This window comes from Sorghum bicolor, chromosome 1 (assembly GCF_000003195.3).
Source record: "Sorghum bicolor cultivar BTx623 chromosome 1, Sorghum_bicolor_NCBIv3, whole genome shotgun sequence".
NCBI classification, from domain to species: Eukaryota; Viridiplantae; Streptophyta; class Magnoliopsida; order Poales; family Poaceae; genus Sorghum; species Sorghum bicolor.
This window is the reverse complement of record NC_012870.2, coordinates 57,009,871-57,029,757: the sequence shown is the minus strand read 5'-3', so window position 1 is coordinate 57,029,757 and position 19,887 is coordinate 57,009,871. Positions and strand designations below refer to the sequence as shown.

General features: G+C 52.2%; 1 protein-coding gene across 1 annotated transcript; it reads right to left on the bottom strand.

The window, feature by feature from the left end:
• On the bottom strand, nt 16,610-19,489 carry LOC8055624 (peroxidase 57). Its single transcript, XM_002464862.2, has 4 exons — nt 18,993-19,489; nt 18,676-18,855; nt 18,168-18,330; nt 16,610-17,370 (listed from the first exon to the last, which is right to left on the bottom strand). Exons 1-4 carry the CDS (start codon nt 19,221-19,223, stop codon nt 16,961-16,963), a joined length of 984 nt encoding a protein of 327 aa, XP_002464907.2. The 5' UTR covers nt 19,224-19,489; the 3' UTR covers nt 16,610-16,960.

Here is a 19,887-nt window from a genome sequence, read left to right as displayed (position 1 = left end):
CGACACGACGCGCGGCATGACATCAAAGAAAATCGACGCCGTTGTTACTGGGATGCGGAACAACGCGGTTATAGCGCACATCGTGGTGGAAGGTACGACAGCGACGAGGACCGGGTGGCTCCCGAGCCACCAGGCCCACGGGTGTTCAGCAGGGCAATCCGCAGCACACCCCTGCCCAGTCCATTCCGACCCCCGACCAGCATCGCGAAATACAATGGCGAGACCAAACCAGAGTTGTGGCTGGCTGATTTCAGGCTGGCCTGTCAGCTAGGAGGCGCTCGAGGGGACGATCGAGCCATTATCAGACAGCTACCACTCTTCCTCTCCGACACCGCCGTCGATGGCTCGAGGAACTTCCAGCGAATCAGATCCACGACTGGGTCGATTTGGTTAAAGTCTTTGAGGGTAATTTCAAAGGGACCTACATACGGCCCGGGAACTCGTGGGACCTCAGCAAATGCAAGCAGAAGTCAGGAGAAACTCTCCGAGAGTATGCTCGACGCTTCTCAAAGTAGCGCACCGAGTTGCCACACATCCCTGACCATGACGTCATCCTGGCCTTTGTCTCTGGTACCACCAGTAGAGACTTAGTGCGGGAATTGGGTCGGAATCGACCTCAGACCGTCGACGAACTGATGGACGTAGTAGCAAACTACGCCGCAGGGGAGGAGGCAGTCGGCGCCTTCTTCAGCTATAAAGGAAGGAAAGGCAAGCAGCCCGTCGATGAAGATGGAACCTCCAGTCGAGGGCACAAGAAGAACAAAAAGAAGCAGAAAGCACGGCAGTTCCAGCGGGAAGATTCCGATGATAATCTTGTCGCCGCCATGGAACGGAAGAAACCTCGAGGCCCTCCGGATGGAGGCATTTTCGACAAAATGCTAGAAGAGCCGTGCCCTTACCATAAGGGAGGCGCCAACCACAAGCTCAAGGACTGTCGTCTGCTGAAAAAGCATTTCGACGGTCTAGGGTTCAAAAGGGATGCGCGTGACGATTCGAAAAAGGAGAAGGGCGACGGCAAGGGCGGCAGTAAGGAGGACAACAAAGAAGACGACAGCTTCCCCGTAGTCCACGACTGCTACATGATCTATGGTGGGCCCTCGACACAGTTGACCATGAGGTAGCGCAAGAGGGAACGTCGTGAGGTCTTCGCAGCAAGAATGGCGGCGCCCCAGTACCTCAGCTGGTCGAGCACACCCATCACCTTCGACCGAGAGGATCACCCCAACAAGGTGGTTGCCCCAAGTGTCTACCCGCTCGTCGTCGACCCCATCATCGTCAACACCCGGCTCTCAAAGGTGCTAATGGACGGAGGCAGCAGCCTCAACATCATCTACCTCGAGACCCTCGACCTCCTCGGCATCGATAGAGGACAGCTCTAGCCAAGTGCCGGCGGTTTCCATGGCGTCGTGCCAGGGAAAAAGGCGCTGCCAGTGGGTCGAATCGACCTACCGGTCTGCTTTGGCACGGCAGCCAACTTCAGGAAGGAGACCCTCACCTTTGAGGTGGTCGGGTTCCGGGGCACGTACCATGCCATCATCGGACGCCCGGGCTATGCCAAGTTCATGGCCATACCCAACTACACCTACTTGAAGCTGAAGATGCCCGGTCCCAAAGGAGTCATCACTGTCAGGTCCTCCTTCGAGCACGCATACGAGTGCGACGTCGAGTGCGTCGAGTATGGGGAGGCGGTCGAGAACTCCACCGAGCTCGTCGCAAAGCTCGAGGCCTTGGTCGCTGAGGCTCCACAGCCCAAGCGCCACGCGGGCGGCTTCGAGCCAACAGAGGGAACCAAGAAGATCCCGCTCGACCCCAACAACTCTGACGGCAAGGTGCTGACGATCAGCGCCGACCTCGACCCCAAATAGGAAGCTGTGCTCGTCGACTTTCTCCGTGCGAACGCCGACATGTTTGCATGGAGTCCCTCGGACATGCCAGGCATACCGAGGGAAGTCGCCGAGCACTCCTTGGAGATTCGAGCCGGTTCCAAGCCAGTGAAGCAGCGGTTGTGCCGATTCGACGAGGAGAAGCGCAAGATCATTGGCGAGGAGATCCACAAGCTTTTGACGGCCGGATTCATCAAGGAGGTTCATCATCCCGACTTGTTAGCAAACCCTATATTAGTTAAGAAAAAGAATGGGAAAATGAGGATGTGTGTTGATTATACAAGTCTAAATAAAGCATGTCCGAAAGTTCCTTTTCCATTACCACGTATTGATCAGATTGTCGATTCCACTGCGGGATGTGAAACCCTTTCTTTCCTTGATGCATATTCTGGTTACCATCAAACAAAAATGAAAGAGTCCAACCAGCTCGCGACCTCTTTCATCACACCTTTTGGAATGTATTGTTATGTAACCATGCCGTTTGGACTTCGAAATGCGGGAGCTACATACCAGCACTGTATGCTCCACGTATTCGGCAAGCACATAGGGTCGACGGTCGAGGCTTATGTCGACGACATTGTCGTCAAATCAAAGCGGCGAGGAGACCTGATCCAGGACCTCGAGATCGCTTTTAGCTGCTTACGCACCAACCAGATCAAGCTCAATCCCGAGAAATGCGTCTTCGGCGTACCTCGAGGCATGCTCTTGGGTTACATTGTTTCCCAGCGCGGCATCGAGGCCAACCCCAAGAAAGTCTCGGCCATCACAAGAATGGGGCCGATCTGAGACATCAAGGGTGTGCAGAGAGTCACGAGATGCCTGGCGGCTCTGAGCCGTTTCATCTCGAGACTAGGAGAAAAGGCGTTACCATTGTATCGACTTCTAAAGAAGGTCGAGCGTTTTTCTTGGACCCCCGAGGCCGAGGAAGCTCTCGAAAAGCTGAAGAAAACACTGACCTCAGCACCAGTCCTGGTCCCACCTCAACCTGCAGAACCACTGCTCCTTTACGTCGCGTCGACGACCCAGGTCGTCAGTGCAGCGGTCGTGGTTGAGAGGCAGGAGGAGGGGCACGCGCTGCCAATCCAGAGGCCAGTCTATTTCGTCAGCGAGGTGCTCTCGGAGACCAACGCACGTTACCCCCAAATTCAGAAGCTGATCTACGCCGTAATCCTCGCACGCCGCAAGCTGCAGCACTACTTCCTCGGTCACCCCATCACGGTGGTCTCGTCTTTCCCCCTGGGCGAGATAATCCAGAGTAAGGAGGCCACGGGAAGAATAGCTAAATGGTCGGTCGAGCTTATGAGTGAGACTCTCACTTATGCGCCTCGCAAGGCCATCAAGTCACAAGCCTTGGTGGACTTCGTCGTGGAATGGACAGATTCCCAGCTCCCCCCGACTCAGGTCCAGGCGGAGCTGTGGACGATGTTTTTCGATGGGTCACTCATGAAAACGGGGGCTGGGGCCGGCCTGCTGTTCATCTCGCCCTTGGGTCCATATGAGGTACGTCATCAGGATTCACTTTGCTGCATCCAACAATGTCGCAGAATACGAGGCCCTCGTCAACGGTCTCAAGATCGCCATCGAGCTAGGAGTCCGACGCCTTGACGTCCGAGGCGACTCCCAACTCGTCATCGATCAAGTAATGAAGACCTCAAGCTGCCACGACCCGCAAATGGAGGCATACTGCAAAGAAGTCCGTCGACTCGAGGACAAGTTCCATGGCCTCGAGCTCGTCCATGTCGCCCGATGCTACAACGAAGCAGCCGACGAACTCGCCAAGATCGCGTCGACCCGAGGCACGGTACCGCCTGACGCGTTCTCGAGAGATCTTCACGAGCCATCCGTCGACTTGGGCTCGGGGGCTGGCGTCGATGCCGCTCCCGCCCAGCCAACCGACACCGTCAAGACACTATTGATGGCAGCTAAGGTGATGGAGGAAGAACGGCGGCCCGGTCGACCGTTCGACTGGCGCACGCCGTTTCTCGACTGCCTAATCCGCTGCGAGCTGCCAGAAGATCGATCCGAAGCCCGCCGAATCGCTCGACGGGCCAAGTCATATGTAATATACGGCGAAGGCAATGAGCTATACCGACGAAGCCCGACGGGGGTCTTGCAGCGTTGCATCACCGTGGAAGAAGGCCGACAACTACTCGAGGACCTAGACTCAGGGGCTTGTGGCCACCATGCTGCTCCACGGACCCTCGTAGGAAACGCCTTCCGACAAGGTTTCTACTGGCCAACGGCCGTAGCAGATGCCATCGAGCTCGTACGCTCGTGTCATGGGTGCCAGTTCTACGCCAAACAGACGCACCTGCCCGCCCACGCTCTTCAGATGATCCCCATTACATGGCCATTTGCGGTGTGGGGGCTCGACTTAGTAGGGCCCCTACAAAAGGCGAAAGGAGGGTACACCCACTTACTGGTGGCCATCGACAAATTTTCCAAGTGGATCGAGGCTCGACCCATCACCAACATCCGCTCCGAGCAAGCCAGACTTTTCTTCACCGACATTATCCACCGGTTTGGGATTCCCAACGTCATCATCACCGACAACGGCACTCAGTTCACCGGCAAAAAGTTCTTGGACTTCTGCGATCAGCATCACATCCGTGTGAACTGGTCGGCAGTGGCCCACCCTCGAACTAACGGCCAGGTCGAGCGTGCCAACGGCATGATTTTGCAAGGACTCAAACCAAGGATCTACAATCGCTTGAAGAAATTCGGCAAGAAGTGGGTCGAGGAACTTCCCTCGGTCCTATGGAGCCTAAGGACAACACCGAGCAGGGCCACAAAATTCACCCCATTCTTCATGATCTACGGCTCTGAGGCTGTCCTCCCCACAGACCTCGAGTATGGGTCCCCTCGACTCAAAGCGTACAACGAGCAATCAAACAAGGAGACTCAAGAAAACGCGGTCGACCAACTCGAGGAGGCTCGAGACATGGCCCTCCTCAACTCTGCGAGATATCAGCAAAAACTTCGACGCTACTATGACAAGCACGTGCGCAAGAGGGACTTAAACGTGGGCGACCTTGTCCTACGACGCCGGCAAAGCAATCAAGGACGCCACAAGCTGACTCTACCCTGGGAAGGCCCATATGTGGTAGCCGAGGTCTTGAAGCCAGGGACATACAAGCTCGCGGACAAAAAGGGGGCGATCTTCACCAACGCATGGAACATCGAACAGCTACGTCGATTCTACCCCTAGAAGTTCAAAACTTTATGTTCCTACGCTCTATACTGAGTCCTTGTAAATGAATGTATGAATAAACGAAGCCTTTCCCTCGAGCGATTCACTTTCTCACAAATCTCGACGTTAAAAGTGGGTACCAACTATGACCTATCATAGTCGATACCCCCTCGGGGGCTACCAGGGGGCGACCCCCCCCCCCCAAGTGTCAAAAAAAGCCAAAAATTTCTCTTTTTCTTACTTAGTAAACCTTGCATGATCAAGTAGTTGAGGCGCCTCGGGCCCCTTAAGGGCCGAGGGATAACGAGCCTGAGAACTCCTACGCCCCCGGGCTATGGAAACTCTACTCACTCCCTCACCCTCGAGGTAATCGAAGCTATCTTTTACGAAAAATCGAACAAGGAACACATACGTAGGCGCAAAGAGAAATAAAAGAACCTCGAGCAGAAAGACAAATAAACATTTAACAATTACCAAAAGATATTGTACCACTTAAAAATAGGCTTAACAAAGTATTATACAAGGGGCCCCAGGCGCCCTAAGCAGGCTCGCAGGCCTCAGTCCATGGCACGATCCTCACCACCCTCGCCTCCGCCCGAGCTAGTCTCAGGAGGAAGCACCTCAGGCTCAAATAGCTTGGCCAGCCTCTCTCCAGGAGCCTCCGCGTCGCTGATCAAGGCGTGGAGCCTCTCTTCGTTCTCCGCGTCGGTCTTAGAGATGTCGGTGACAAAGCCATGGGACACTACCTCCATGTCGTAGGAGAAGCCGGAGCAGATAACCGCCATCGCCTGCTTCACCCCGATGTGGAGGGCATCCCGCACCCGATCTCTCAGCGTCGCGCCTAAGTAGCACAGCTGGTCGACCAGTGCGTCACCTCGAGCGTCCTCCTTCGACTCATCCACAGGCTCGACCTCCCAGGTGGTCGAGAGGTTGTTTATCGCCGTCCGCACGCGACGGTTCAAAGCAACCTCCGCCTCGAGCTGGGCCTTAACATTACGGGCCTCGGCTTGAGCGGCTAGGAGTTCGTCCTTAAGCCCTGTAAATACCAATACAAGAAGCTTTAGGGAAAACCAATCACACCCCGAAAAAGAAATCCGACAAAGGAAACGTACCGCGAACACTCTCCTCCAAGGTTGTGTTCTCACCGACTAGTCTGGTGTTGGCCCTCTCAATCTCTCTGTTGGAGCGGGTCAGCTCAGTGTTGGCAACGCGGAGGTCCTCGATCGCCTTGCCAGCTTGAGCAATAGCCCCACTCTTCTCCAACAGCTCTCCCTTCAGACGTTCGACGTCGTCAGAGAGCCTGCGGGATCGAGCCCGCTCCGCCTCGAGATCTTCGAGGGCCCTCTTCTTGGCTTCCTCCGTGGCGCTCCTGGCAATCTCGCCGTTCACGTGCTCCACCTTCATCTTTTGGAAGGACTCTCGAAGGGAGTCCAAGTCGGTCTTGAGAAAGCCCTTCTCCTTGTCCAGGTCTGCAATGACACTCTTGTAGGACAGGGCCTCCTCCCGGGCTTTGGACGTGGCCTCCTCGACTGTCAGAGCGCGCTCCCGCAGCAACGTCGTCTCCTCCTCCGCCTTCCTTGAGGCCTCTCGAGCCTCGACCAAGGCAGCCTCCTTCGCTTTCTTCTCCTCCTCGAGCGCTATGAGGTCTTTATAGGCCTTAAGGAGTTTTTCTTGCGACTCAAGGAGTTGATCCTTGAGGACGGGGAGCTGCTCCCAGCCGCCTCTGGTGGCGTGAATGAAGCTCGACTTAATACGGGAGGTCTCTTTCATGTCCTGCGAGCCGGGGGTCGAACGGTTAGAGCACGAACCAAAGGGTCTATGAGAACTAAGGACCGAAAAATACTCGCGAAGTAGGCCGGCCCAAGTCCGTTGTTGATAACGTTCGACAGAAGCCCCACCACATGCTTCATCCAAAGGCGGAGCTCCTCGACGTGCTCCCACTTCTCCGCCTCCTTCCTATCGTCCAGGAAGATGTTGGGCTCGGACGGATCGGTGGAAGCCCGGATGCGGATCCGATCGGGGCACCAGTGCTCCATCTCCCGGTCAGCCCGCGCCTTGACGCCACGGATAAGGTCCTCGACGGTCTCGAGGGAGCCCCCGTGGCGCAAGAACAGGTCGACAAGGCACGGGAACCGCCCGTCGTCATCCACCGTCTTCCAGGTACCGTCCTTACTCCCCGACGTCCCGATCTCGTCCTCCTCGGAGGGAAAGTGGTCCTCCCACGCCCGACGCTCCCGGAGGAACCCTGGGGCGATCCCATCCATGCCGTAAATCGTCCTCTTGATCTCGGACTCGGGGTCGGCGGGGGTGCGCATCATGCAGGCGAGCGCCACCACACCGTCCGCTCACCCCGGTTCTGCCCGAATCGTGGCGGGCGCCCCCGGAAGGAGCCACGCTTGGGTTGGAGGGCCGTACACCGGCAAATCTTCTTCATGCTCTCCGGGCTCTTGCAGCGCCGGTGGTACGGGTTGGGGCAGATCTTGAGGCGGGGGCTCGAGCGGTCCTTCTTCTTGGCCCCCCTGATGCTGCTGCTGCTCCACCTCCAGCGTCAGCTGCTGTAGCTCCGCCTGTTGCTGTTGCTGCTGTTGCTACTGCTGCTGCTGCTGCTGATCCTGTAGCTGCCTCGTTGCCTCGCGCTCCTGCTCCTCCTCCTCCTCCTCTTTCTTCTTCTGCTCCTCGAGAGCTCGAAGGCCAGCGGGCCAGGGAGTCCGACCCGTGATGAGGGAAGTCGACGCTTCCTCCTCCATAGGGCGGGCGTCCCCTGACACCTCGTTACCGCCAGACGTGTCGCTGATGGTGATTGGGTCCGCCTCGACCCCCGGTTGAGGAGGCTCGGGGGCTCCTTCTTGCCCCTGAGTGTGGGGTGCCTCGCCGCGCGTCGACGGCATCGGAGTAGGCTCGGGACAAGGCAGAGCACTCTCGACGTCTGTCGGGGGTTGAGAGTCGGAGGAAGCTGCAAAACAAGGAATAGAGGCCGGTCACCATAATGACCAACGCAAGAACGTTGAAAGACCAGAAGTAAGCTGCAAACCTGGCCCCTTGGAGACTGCTCCTGCCTTGAGCCTTTTCGCCATGGAAGGCTGGGCCTGCTCGAGTGTCCGTTTTAATCTGAAGAAAAGAAAGGGACGATCGTAAAAAGATCGGCATGTTAGAAGATGCGGAGGAACAGGAAAACAAATGTCACAATGACGAAGAAGCTTACCCCACGGGGAGCACAGCCCCGACCGGTGGGCCTCGAGCCACCCCGCGTCAAGGCTCCAGGCCCCTCGAGGGCAGGCGCTGACCTTGGCGCAGCAACTCCCGCTTGACGAGCGCCGGGACTGGCGCTCCTGCGGCCGGCCTCTCCTTTCTCGGAGGCCGCGGCCCGACCGCGAGTCAGAGGCCCCGTCGCCTGGGGCTTGGCATGGCCGCCCCCCCTGGGCGCTGGGGGAGGGCGCGGCGCGACCTGACCAGCCATGGGCGAAGGGGGGGTGTCGGCCCGAGGGCGGTGAGATCCGCTCGGACCCTCCTTTGGAGCTTCTGTCCGAGGGACGACGACGTCGCCTCGAGGCGAACCCTCGAGGATCCGGTCAAGGCGAGACGCCATCCCCTCAGAATCATCGCTATCCTCGTCGTCGTCATCATCTTCACTGGGGGATTCTTCCTCAGGCTCCCCCCACTACCTGGATTTAGCTCGACGCGCATCCAATGCTTGGCGGTCGAGGTTCTTCTTTTTCTCCCCTTTCTTTGCAGAGTCCTTGGCGGACTTCAGCTTTTCGGCGGACTGGCGTCGTCTATCGCGATCGACCTCATCCTCCTTCACAGGGGGCCTCGAGGATCGGACGTCAATACGTCCCTGCCAGAACAAAGGAAGGTCTAAAAAGGATCGAGGAAAAGCCAGAGTTGGAGTTATGTGCGAGGAAAGAGCATACCAGGTCGACCGAGCCTTCGTCAGGCCTCATAGGGAAGCCGTTGACGTGCTTCGACTTAAAGTCACCGGCGATGGCCGCCCTAACTCGGGCGGCGGTCTCATCGTCCGCCAGAGCCTCGTTGGACATCCGGCATGCCTCGAGATCCCGAGACAAAACGCCCGGCCCCATCTCGTCCATCCTCAATGGCCGAGACATCAGAGGGAGGACCCTTCGACGATGGATGGCCGAGAGGACGAGAGCGGCGGACAAGCACTCCAGGCGCAGCTTCTTCATGGCGTCGAGGAGGGGGTCGAGCCGCGACTGGTGCTCTTGGACGACGCCGTACGACCAGTTGTCCGGGCACTCCGTAACCAGACGACCGGTGTAAGCAGGGAAGAGACCGTCGTCGTTCCTCAGGTAGAACCACTGCGAGTCCCACCCGTCATGGTTCGATGACAACCCCACCGGGATGTACTCGCGCGGCCTCTCCGTCTTCTTCGTCTTCAACACCAGGTTGAGGCACCCGGCCCGCACGTGCTTCCTCACGCCAGTGGTTCCGGTGGGGGTGTTGAAAAGCTCTCCCCTGTAGAGGTGGAGCCACAGATCCCAGTGGGGCATCATCCCCAGATAGCCCTCACACACCGCGGCGAAGACCGCCGCGACGGTGATGGCGTTCGGGGAGAAATGCTGGAGCTCCACCCCATAGTGGAAGCAGAGGGCCCGCATGAAGCGGCTCGGGGGAGCGCCCAAGCCGTGGCGGTGGAATTTGGCGAACGACACCACATAGCCCTCGGGCGGCTGGGGCTCCCTGTGGCTCACCGGCGGGGCGATCCACTCTGGCGACGACAGCGAGGTGCGGTGACGCAACAGTCCCTCACTCTCAAGCTCTAGCAACCGGCGCTCGGTCATCGACGACGGGCGCGAGTCGTCGGCGGCGACGAGTGTCACAGGCATCTTGGCTAGGAGGACGGTGGATTCGCTACCGCTCGAGGGGGTGCACACGCGCGTAAGACGGCAAGAGAGCTAAGGCAACAAAAGGGTGAAAGCAAGAAGGTGGAAGGAAGAAGAAAGAACGGCGGCGGCGCCACGGCGTATTTATAGGAAGCAGTCCGCCAACGGACAGATCCGAGAAATGAGGTAACTCCCCCCATAAATGCGCCATCTAATAGTCTTTTCCCCCTCACAGGCGGGACGCTCCGAATTCCACGCCGACGCAGTGTCGTAACGTCACCCACATGAAAAGGCGCGCCCAACGGGTAAAAAGGCGAACCGCCGCGGCCACTTCCTTCCCTTGTAAGCTAAGGGGCGCACTCGCGAAAGCCTCGAGAGGTCGCAGGCTGGCCCACCGAAAGGGTTCGACAGCCGATCTCGAGCACCGGAGTCAGGGATCCCCAGCGAGAGGTCGAAGATCGAGGCCCGCCTCGAAGACTCGCTGGTGATGTCTAAGGTAGGAACTCAATCTGGGGTGGAAGACGCTCGCTCTATCGAGAGTACGTCGAAACCTCCACGCAAAGCAAGCCAATCAGAGCCTTCCACCATCGGTGTCGATAGTGTTTCTGCAAATTAGGCAAAATAACCCTCGAAGGAGTCAAAAACTCCTCCAAGGGCTCGGGGGCTACCCCCGCGGGGTCGCTCGCGCACCCCCACGGAAATTCGAGCGCAAAGCAAAGCCTCCACTCGAGCGCCAGCGCTCAAATGGAGACTCGGGGGCTACTGTCGAGGGTATCAATAAGGGGTACCCTCACCGATGCACATAACGAGATTACCCGTACGCAGATCGAGGCCCTCAACTCGACGCTCTATCCATACATGCGCGCGGTCGTCGACGACCGCAACCTCGAAGACGGAAATAACGTCGAGCGAATCGATCAGGGGTCGAGCACTAGCCACCGTCGAATACGGAAATAGGCTCGCACGAACCGGGAGGCGTCGAGCGCAAGGACGCCGCCCGCCGCCTGACGCGCGAACGAGAGCCTGGGCATTTAATGCGCCTGACGCTTCCTCACCTAAAACACTGGTCACGGGAAGCATGATAGGAAACAGGCACCCGTCCCATCGTTTTTTTTTGCAGCCTTCCCCACCAAATGACCCAGGGTGTGTCAGGACGCGGGAAATAGGGATGGAACGTCTAATCGGTACTCCCTCGAGGTAACCAAGGTCAGCGCTCCGGATAACAGGGCATTGCACGGCGTCCGGCCCTCGACCAGACACGGTTCCTTCCTGTAGACGAGTTGGGCGTCGACTGACAACACCACAACCACCCCGCCGGATCTGCCGCCATACCGTACAAGCGTGCGACCGTTGAACCAGCCCAAGACGGCGCATAGAGCAGGACGCAGGGGCACGCGTAATCATCACCAGGCTACCGAGATGGGATGGCTCGAGGCCACGCCGATACGGAAGCCTCGGGTAGGTCAGCGCTCCATGCTCCTATCGACCCCTACTCTGACACCTATACATGTACCCTAGGTCCCACCTTGGTGTCATGTCTCATATGCAATGAGCTCCTCCATCATCACATCTTCACCTGTGGACTAATCTCCTATGTATCTCACATAAACACTATTAGTCCACCTAAGTTGTCACTCAATTACCAAAACCAAACAAGGACCTTTCACCAAGTAATTACCGAATTTGGAGGTAGCGAAATAAACCAAGTAAACGCCGATCCTGACAAAGATGATGAAAATAAACGAACTCTTAATTCATCTCTGTTAGCAGCCTCTCCACACTGGATGATGAACCAATTGACATGTTCCATTGTCGACGTATCATCTTACCCAGAGAACTTAATGAAATCTAGTACCTTGTACTGATTTGGAAGTGGGATCAAATCATATGCAGGAGGATACGCTGTCCGATAAGAATAAGTATTGACCTTGGGCTTTATCCCAAACTGATCTCTCATTACTTCAGCTATCTTATCGGCCCAATAGGCATCGACATCCTGCCGATGTGGGGACTAAGGTTCCGGCACCTCCTGATAAGCTTCCACATGCCTCTAAGGCACACGATCTCCAGGGAACATAGCGTTGGCCATACCTTATTGGCCACCAATTTGTTGAGCAATGTTCATCGGCTGATTGGCTGGTCGTTGATTCTGAAAACCAACCTGCATCTGTCCTTGCTGGAATCCTATAGCCGGATGACTCTGTTGTGTCATTTGTGGGAAGACAAACTGTCCTATCCACCCATTGTTAGCATTCATCGGCACAAACCCTGCTGATGACTGATAATTGGGTGTCATCACTGGGTTGACACGCCCGAGTCATAAATCTCTGTTGTGTCGACAATAAATCCGCCAATGCATATGCATTAGGTGTCTAGAATGTTGGCATCTAAAAGTTTCCAATAACAGGCCTTACAGTAGTTGTTGTAGAATACTAGGGAATCTGAGTCATCGGCGAAACTAGAGGTGCCGATGTCATAGGAGCTTTTCCTGCCAAGTCAGCCACCTGAGATGTTCCAGAACCATTCGCAAAAAACTCCGGAGGCATACCATATCCCCACCAATTGGGAGGAACCTGACAGTTTTGAAATACAGACCCCGACATTGCCGATGCCAATAGATCTATGTTGAGTTGGATCCGTCCATCTGATGTTGCTGGATTAGTTCTCATCGGTGTAGATTGCCCGTTACTCATCCCTAACGTACTTGGCAGAGAAGTAACTTCCGTACCCAAAACGGCTGGAGGAGCCGATGGAGCCGTAACCGATGATAACCCTGGCTGATGATAGGCCGGGCCCATGTATAATGGTGGTGTCTGTCCTTCTTTGAAAGTTCTAGCCACGACGTTGAAAATAGTATTGGACAGTACACTAGATTGATTGATCAAAGCACGATTAATAGCATTGTCAACCATATCTTGTAATTTACCAGGATTGGCTTCAAATGTGATCTGCCGAGGCATCGGCAGTTCTAGCTTCTGGATTACTTCGCCGCTCCTGTTGACGCTGAAGGATTTTAAGCATAGTTGCTTGTATTCCTCCATAGCCTTTGCCATCGCCTACTTCTGCTCATCCCTTAGATCAGCCTCCGTCACAGCGATGATGTTTTCCATGTCAAATTCGGTAGTAGACATAATGATCTTGATGGTGAATTTGTCCCACTAGGTGTGCCAAAAGATGTGTTGGTGCAAAAGTGGATCTACAAACACAAAGGGCTAATACATGATTCAAACGTTAAGGCGTGTCAGTCGATTTGACCTTACAAGTTGCAACCGACTAAGGTGATAACTCGAATACTTTGGTCCCGACAACAGCGATGCGCCCGGATGCCACGGCCAAGAGGTATTCACGCGGAACTCGAGAACTCATCGAGTATGACTCGATGAATTCTTAAGAACTCGTAAGTAAAAGAAAAGATGCGAGTTGACGAAGTCGTCAAAAATGCAGATGCAAAAGTAGATGTAAAAGTTGTGTATGATATTGATTGGATTGTCTTCTTACATCGCTATTAGGCCTATATTTATACTCTGTCCTAAAGAGTTACAACCAGACACGACTAGGATTCTAATTCCAAATCAAACAGAACTCGTACGTAAAACAAACTCTAACAATCATGGAAAATAACAATTCATCCATCCTGAGTGATCGGTACACCACCATTGTCTTTCTGACAACTCCCACGTCTTCCTTCACCATCATCGGCATATCATCTTCCATCGGCATCGGTAATCGTCAATATCAGCCATCGGCACCGATCAATTACTATTCCCAGACTTAACCATATGTCTCTCCTACTGCTTTTTCATCGGTATCATAGGCCATCGAAAACTCTCTCAATGGTCAGTCATCACTTTTTCATCTGTCGATCCAGGCTTTATTAACTTTCCTAATTTGTGTCAGAATACGGTGTCAACAGGATACAATGATTTCTACATGCATGGGTCTTCTCGACACCCATAGTGAATGGACTGATCAACTTCTTTGCATATTACATGTTAGCAGGCACTTTGTTCTTTTTTGGAAGCATGTCTCCGATAATACTCAAGAATGCATCGAATCCAACATCAGACAGACCATACCTGACTTTTGCCATCAACAGTTTTAGTACAGATCACAACGTCGTGAACTCTTTGGTACAACCCTTAGACTCATCATACAAAGGCTCTTCTGCTGCCTTGTTCAAGGCCTCCATCCCTTTCATTAATAACATTGATGGTTCAGTATGACGACACAACATTGCCTCCAAGAATTCTACATCTTCCGCAGCCGTATCATTTGGTAAGACATGAGTTCTAGCACCATTATTTCCCCAACAAATCCACCAACAGTAAAATTTGGCACAACATGTTCGCTTGGGTGTCTCATGGAAAAACTAAAATCCATCATGAGGCATGCCTGGACCATCAAAATCGATGTTTGCTGGATCCCCAACTATATAAGGCGCCGAGCTACCCTCTCCATGCTTCGTCCAAATCAAGTAATCCTTCATAAATCCTCGGCAGACCAGATGAGAAATGATTGCTTTAGTATCTTCAAATAGAACAATATTTTTGCAGTCGATGCATGGACAATATATATGCTTTGTCTTTGTTCTCAAAGCATGTTTCTTAGCAGCATCAACAAATCTATGCACCTCGGGTATGTATGATGTATCTAGTCTTGATAAGCTATACATCTATAAAGGCCTCTCCATCATTACCTGTGGAAAAAAATAGTAAATTAATTGATCTCAATGCAAAACAAGTATGAAATATTGTCTAGAAATATTTATTATCTAACCTTTGAAACAACGACCTCCTTTGAAGAAATGAAGATGAAAACCTCCCGGTTGTATATCTATTCAATTTTTAGACCTCGGAGCTAGCATAAAAAATAAAGACAAAACCCTAAGTAATAATTCAAAAAAACACCTCACAACTAAATCAAATTGACAAGCTAGAAAAACACCATTGATGGAATCAACTAAATATGTATCTTGATTTCACTAAAATAAATTTGAGAAGGAAACATAGAAATGGAGAGAGGAGAGGCATCATCTCACCATCTTAAGCAACCTCATACATGAAAAATGCATATTCCATAATTAAAAAAAATAGAAAGAAAAGCTATCTTTCTCTCTCTTCTCAAGCTAGGAAACACCATTCATGGAAACCACTACATATATATTTCTTGAATTCACTTATTTGAGAAGGAAACATGGAAAAGGGGATAGGAGAGACATCATCTAACCATCTTAAGCAACCTCATTTGAGCAAATATAGTCTATACCTATCTACTCTTCTCTCTCCCTCTCATGGTGAAACCGTAGATGCAAAAAGTAGCTCAAATTGAGCAAGAGGGCATAAAAAGAGGCATTAAAGGCATCAACTAACCTTTCTTAGCCCCCTCCTTCCAAGAAATGAAGATCAAAACCTCCACCCTTGTATTTAGGAAAATCTAGACCTCCAAGATGGCCTCCAATGGAAGGTGGCTGCGAGCTACAGTTCTGCCCGAGGAGGAAGAAGGGGGCTGTGGGGTATTTATAGAAAGAATAGCACAAACGGTTAGCTTAAGGAGCTGCTTGTGAAAATGCATTACTACAGGCGGTTCACTTAACAGAACCGTCTGTGTAAATCTCCATTTACACAGGCGGTTCTGTTAAGTGAACCGCCTGTGGTAATGTATTTTCACAGGCGGCTCATGTAAGTGGACAACCTGTGTAAATTGAGGATTTACATAGGCGGTTTTGTTACATTAACCGCATGTGTTATACCATTAACACAGGCGGTTGTTATCTCTTGTCGTGCTATTTTTAAAACACAGGCGCAGGATAACTGAAACCCTCAGTGGAAAGATTATGCCACCACCGGCTTTGAGCTCTTGTGTACTAGTGTGAGTTTCATTCACATTAAATAGGTTACCACATAGACATTTTTGATGATATGACAATGTATTTAAGAAAAAAGAGAGATGAAACTCTCCTAACACGATTACCAACTCTATATGAGTCTTGGAATTAAATGTCTATGAAACCATGGAATGAAACTGTCTATTGAAAATAGATATTTCATACAAGTTTTATTTTATTTCACATGACATGACATAACAATCTTGAAAATAATGCTACGAAACTCTCTCCAAGGCAGGGGGCTCCGCCACTGTAGCAGCAGGTTCCATATGCCTCGGGCCAGTGGCTGGTTCAGGGGCGCTTGGAAGTTGCAATAAAAAGAAAAAACTGGCCTGATCTACTACTATTAGGCCAGTCTCAATGTATGTTTCATGAGAGTGTCATGCACATTAAATAGAGTGCCACATAAGTAAAATTGCTGATTTGACAGGGTCATTAAATGAAGAAGTTTCATCAGATGAGAGAGAAGTTTCATTCCCATAAAACTTCTGTGGCTCAGTATCATGAAACACGAGACTGGCCTTACGAGGCACGTCGAAGATTCCACAGGTGCACGAGAAGAGAGAGCCCGTCGGCCGTCGGCGTCCTGGAGAGGGGGCAAAGCTCTCTCGGGATGCACTCTACCCTGCTTTTTCAGACGCTCCCTCCAAGGTGCTCATTTGACCTGTTTGGCCGCAGCCGCACTAATTTTTCTTTTTGTTGCAGCGCTAGAAAAGATTATTTACCCTCCTTCACTGAGAAGAGCGAAGCACTAAACATTTCTCCTTTGAAAATCATAATGTATAATAACAGTATATATAAAGTAGTGGTGTATATGCATGGAACGTTTATTTTTATACTCCGGCCACGTACAAAAGAATCAGCGTACAGACACGAAAAAAAATGATCCTTGTACTACTCCAGTAAATTGAATCTTTACTCCAATTAACTAGCTATATGGTAAAACCATATGCTATCTCTGATGGTAATGCTCCCTCATTCATCGATCCTTTGGTCGCCGGCCGCGTATATATATATGTTTCCTCAATTCCTTTTCTCTTTTTTTTTTTCTTTCTCTGTTTCTCGCAGCAGCAGCTCGTCTAGCTAGCTAGCTAGCTGCTGGTAAAAATTAACCTAATTTTGTGTATCAATCAATCAATTGATTGGCAGATCGATCCATCCATCAGTTGGTCCTCCGGCAGTTTTTCCTGATCTCGCCGGCGGTGCCGGTCAGGACGTCGAGTGCGGCGAGCTTGTTGAGCGCGTGGCTGAACATGGAGGGGAAGAAGTCGGTGGTGGCGAGGAAGTTCACCATCCACGCGGTGGCGTTGTGGTCGCCGAGAGCCTGGTCCACGGACAGCACGCCATGGCGCTTCATGATTTGCGAGTAGTAGCTCTTGTCGACGAGGAGGATGCTGGAGGGGTCGTCCAGGTAGACGATGTTGTCGAAGGCCTGGCCCTTAGGGCACGCGTACGTCGTCAGGATCCACACGTACATCGGGTCCATGGCCGGGTCCGGCAAGCCAGTGCCTTTGTAGTCGAACAGCCGGTTGTGGATCACGGAGCAGTGTGTCACCCCCACTGTGTGCGCGCCTGCAACAAAACAATGCATGAGATTGAGTTGTAGGCCTTGTTTAATTACAAAAAAAATTTACAAAATAAACACTGTAGCATTTATTTGTATTTGATAAATATTGTCTAATAACTAATTAGGCTTAAAAGATTCATCTCGCAAATTATAAGCAAACTGTATCGCATCAGTTGCATTGTAGTATTAATGCTGCCAAGTGTAATTTGTGTGTGGGCGTGGATAACTCATTTAATGTTACCTGTGTGCTCTAAGTCCGAGACCTCGATCAGAAGAACTTATATTCAGCATTTACATATGATTCCTAACGGTTTGATGAGGAGCTGGGTAGTGATCATGCATCGGGTTACATATTGAAAAGGGAAATAACATAATATAAATATAATAATATTTGTACTAAGATCACAAGTGCTTATAACGTTAGACCAGCAAACTAGCTCAATAAATTAACGCATATCTAAATATACTGACTGTTTATTTTATGTGCCAACACTTGTGTACCGTGTACGTGATATTCCATGTGTTGAGCTGCTAGATATCTGCACATCGAATCAATACGCTTAGCTGTGTTCTAGGTCAAAAGAGGCTAATTTATTTATTAAAACCAGCCTGCTTCATGTTAGCGAAGAGAGGACATGCATGCACGTGGTTCATGGTAAAACTTTCAACACAAGTTGTACTGTGTGGCCAGTAAATCCGGTATACGTACGCACTGTATCGATCTTTCGCTAAATTTTTACGTATGTCTCGTTTTCTGCATTAAAATAAAAATTGCATCATCGTAGCATAGGCGGCGACGTACCCATTAGGCTGACCATCTCGAGGGCGTTGATGCCCTTCCGTCCGAATAGATCGATAGCGGTGGGGACGTCGACGTTGGGGCCCGGCAGAATGCTCGCCATTGACGCTTGTGACACCATGCCGTCTCTTCTGCCCAGTTGTACTTGGTAGCTCGGCCCTCCGCACTGGACTTGCATTGTTGTACACGCAGATTAATACGCGCGTTAATACTTTGTTCAAATGCAAATAAATCATCATTTTGTAAATAGCTAGTAAAACAACAAAAGTATTAACAATGCATGTGATGTAGGCTCCCTATAGTAATAATGAATAATTAAAGATTGAAGCAACTGTCTGCTGCTCTTAGCAAAGACCAAAAATAAATCATCATATGGCAAGGAGCAAATGAAGTCAATCATCATATGGCATGCATTGCGATTCCTCAAAACAAAGATCAATCGGCAGCATTGTTGCTTGTTCGCAGCTCGATCGTAGCATATATAGCATACAAATGGGGCCGGGTGACTCACCATGCCAACGGCGTCCCTTGTCGCGGCGATGATGATGTCAGCACAGGAGACGACGCCGGGGCATACTCTCTCCAGCGCCGTCTTGACGTCGTCGATGAAGTCGTAGCCGAAGATGCCACTGTTCTCCGGCGCTGTCTTCTCCGTATTTGGCCCGTCCAGCAGGATCGACGCGTCGCACCCCTTCATTACAAATATATATTCAGCAACAAATAAATCAATCAATAATGTTGAAACTGAGATGGATCGATATCGATAGATGATATATTGAAGAAGCTAGCTAGCTAGCAAGACAATGATGGTGTTTGCGTAGTACGTACAGCGACGAAGCAGTCGTGGAACTGCAGGTGGAGGAGGCCGGCGACCATCCTCTTGTCCCACGCGAGGCGGGCCTTGACGGCGTCGTGGATGATGTCCTCCACGCTGGAGTTGCCGCACTTGCCGGCGTAGTAGTTGTTAGCCAGCTGACCGCGGCAGCTCACGGCTGAATAAGCCAGCACGACGACCAAGGCGGCGAGCAGCGCGGCGGAGCGCGCGCAGGCCGGCTGCATCTCCGGTCGACCGGCGGCGGCGGTTGGTGGAGTGGAGTACTTGGTGACTGTACTAGTGGCGGAAAGAGAAGTGTATTGTTGACTAGCGCAGCACAGTGCATGTGCAGCCTAGCTAGCTCACACTTGCATTCCTGAGCAGGGATCGAGATTAATGGTGGTGGTGGTGGTGGTGGTGGTGGTGGGCGACTCTCTCCTCCCCTTTGGATCACCTCTGCGTCTGCGCTGTGAGGAGGCGTGACGATGGGGTCTCAAGAAGCCGCAAAGGGAATATAATGGTGGTGGGCTATATAGCTGTCGAGGATTCCTCTGGTTCAGAAGAGCTGACAGAGAAGAAGATGCTAGTAGCATGGAGATCGCGCGCGGACCAGTGGGCGGAGCACGCAGTCACCAGTCAGTGAGATTGCGCGGAGAGTCGTGCGGCGTCGTTCGGAGCCACAGCTGGCACTACGTACGCGTAGGGCTTTGTGCGCTTGCGCTTGAGTAGCCGTGCCACCACACGTGCCTGCAGGGGATGGTGGATCGGATGCCGGTGCTCAGCGCCTCAGGCAGCTCACCAGCTACTGTACCTCCTTGGTACCGTACCCTGTGCCCATTCATTCATTTTAGTACATTCCCTCGCTCTCAACTAGCGTACTATTAGGGCACTCACAATGTAGACTCTATC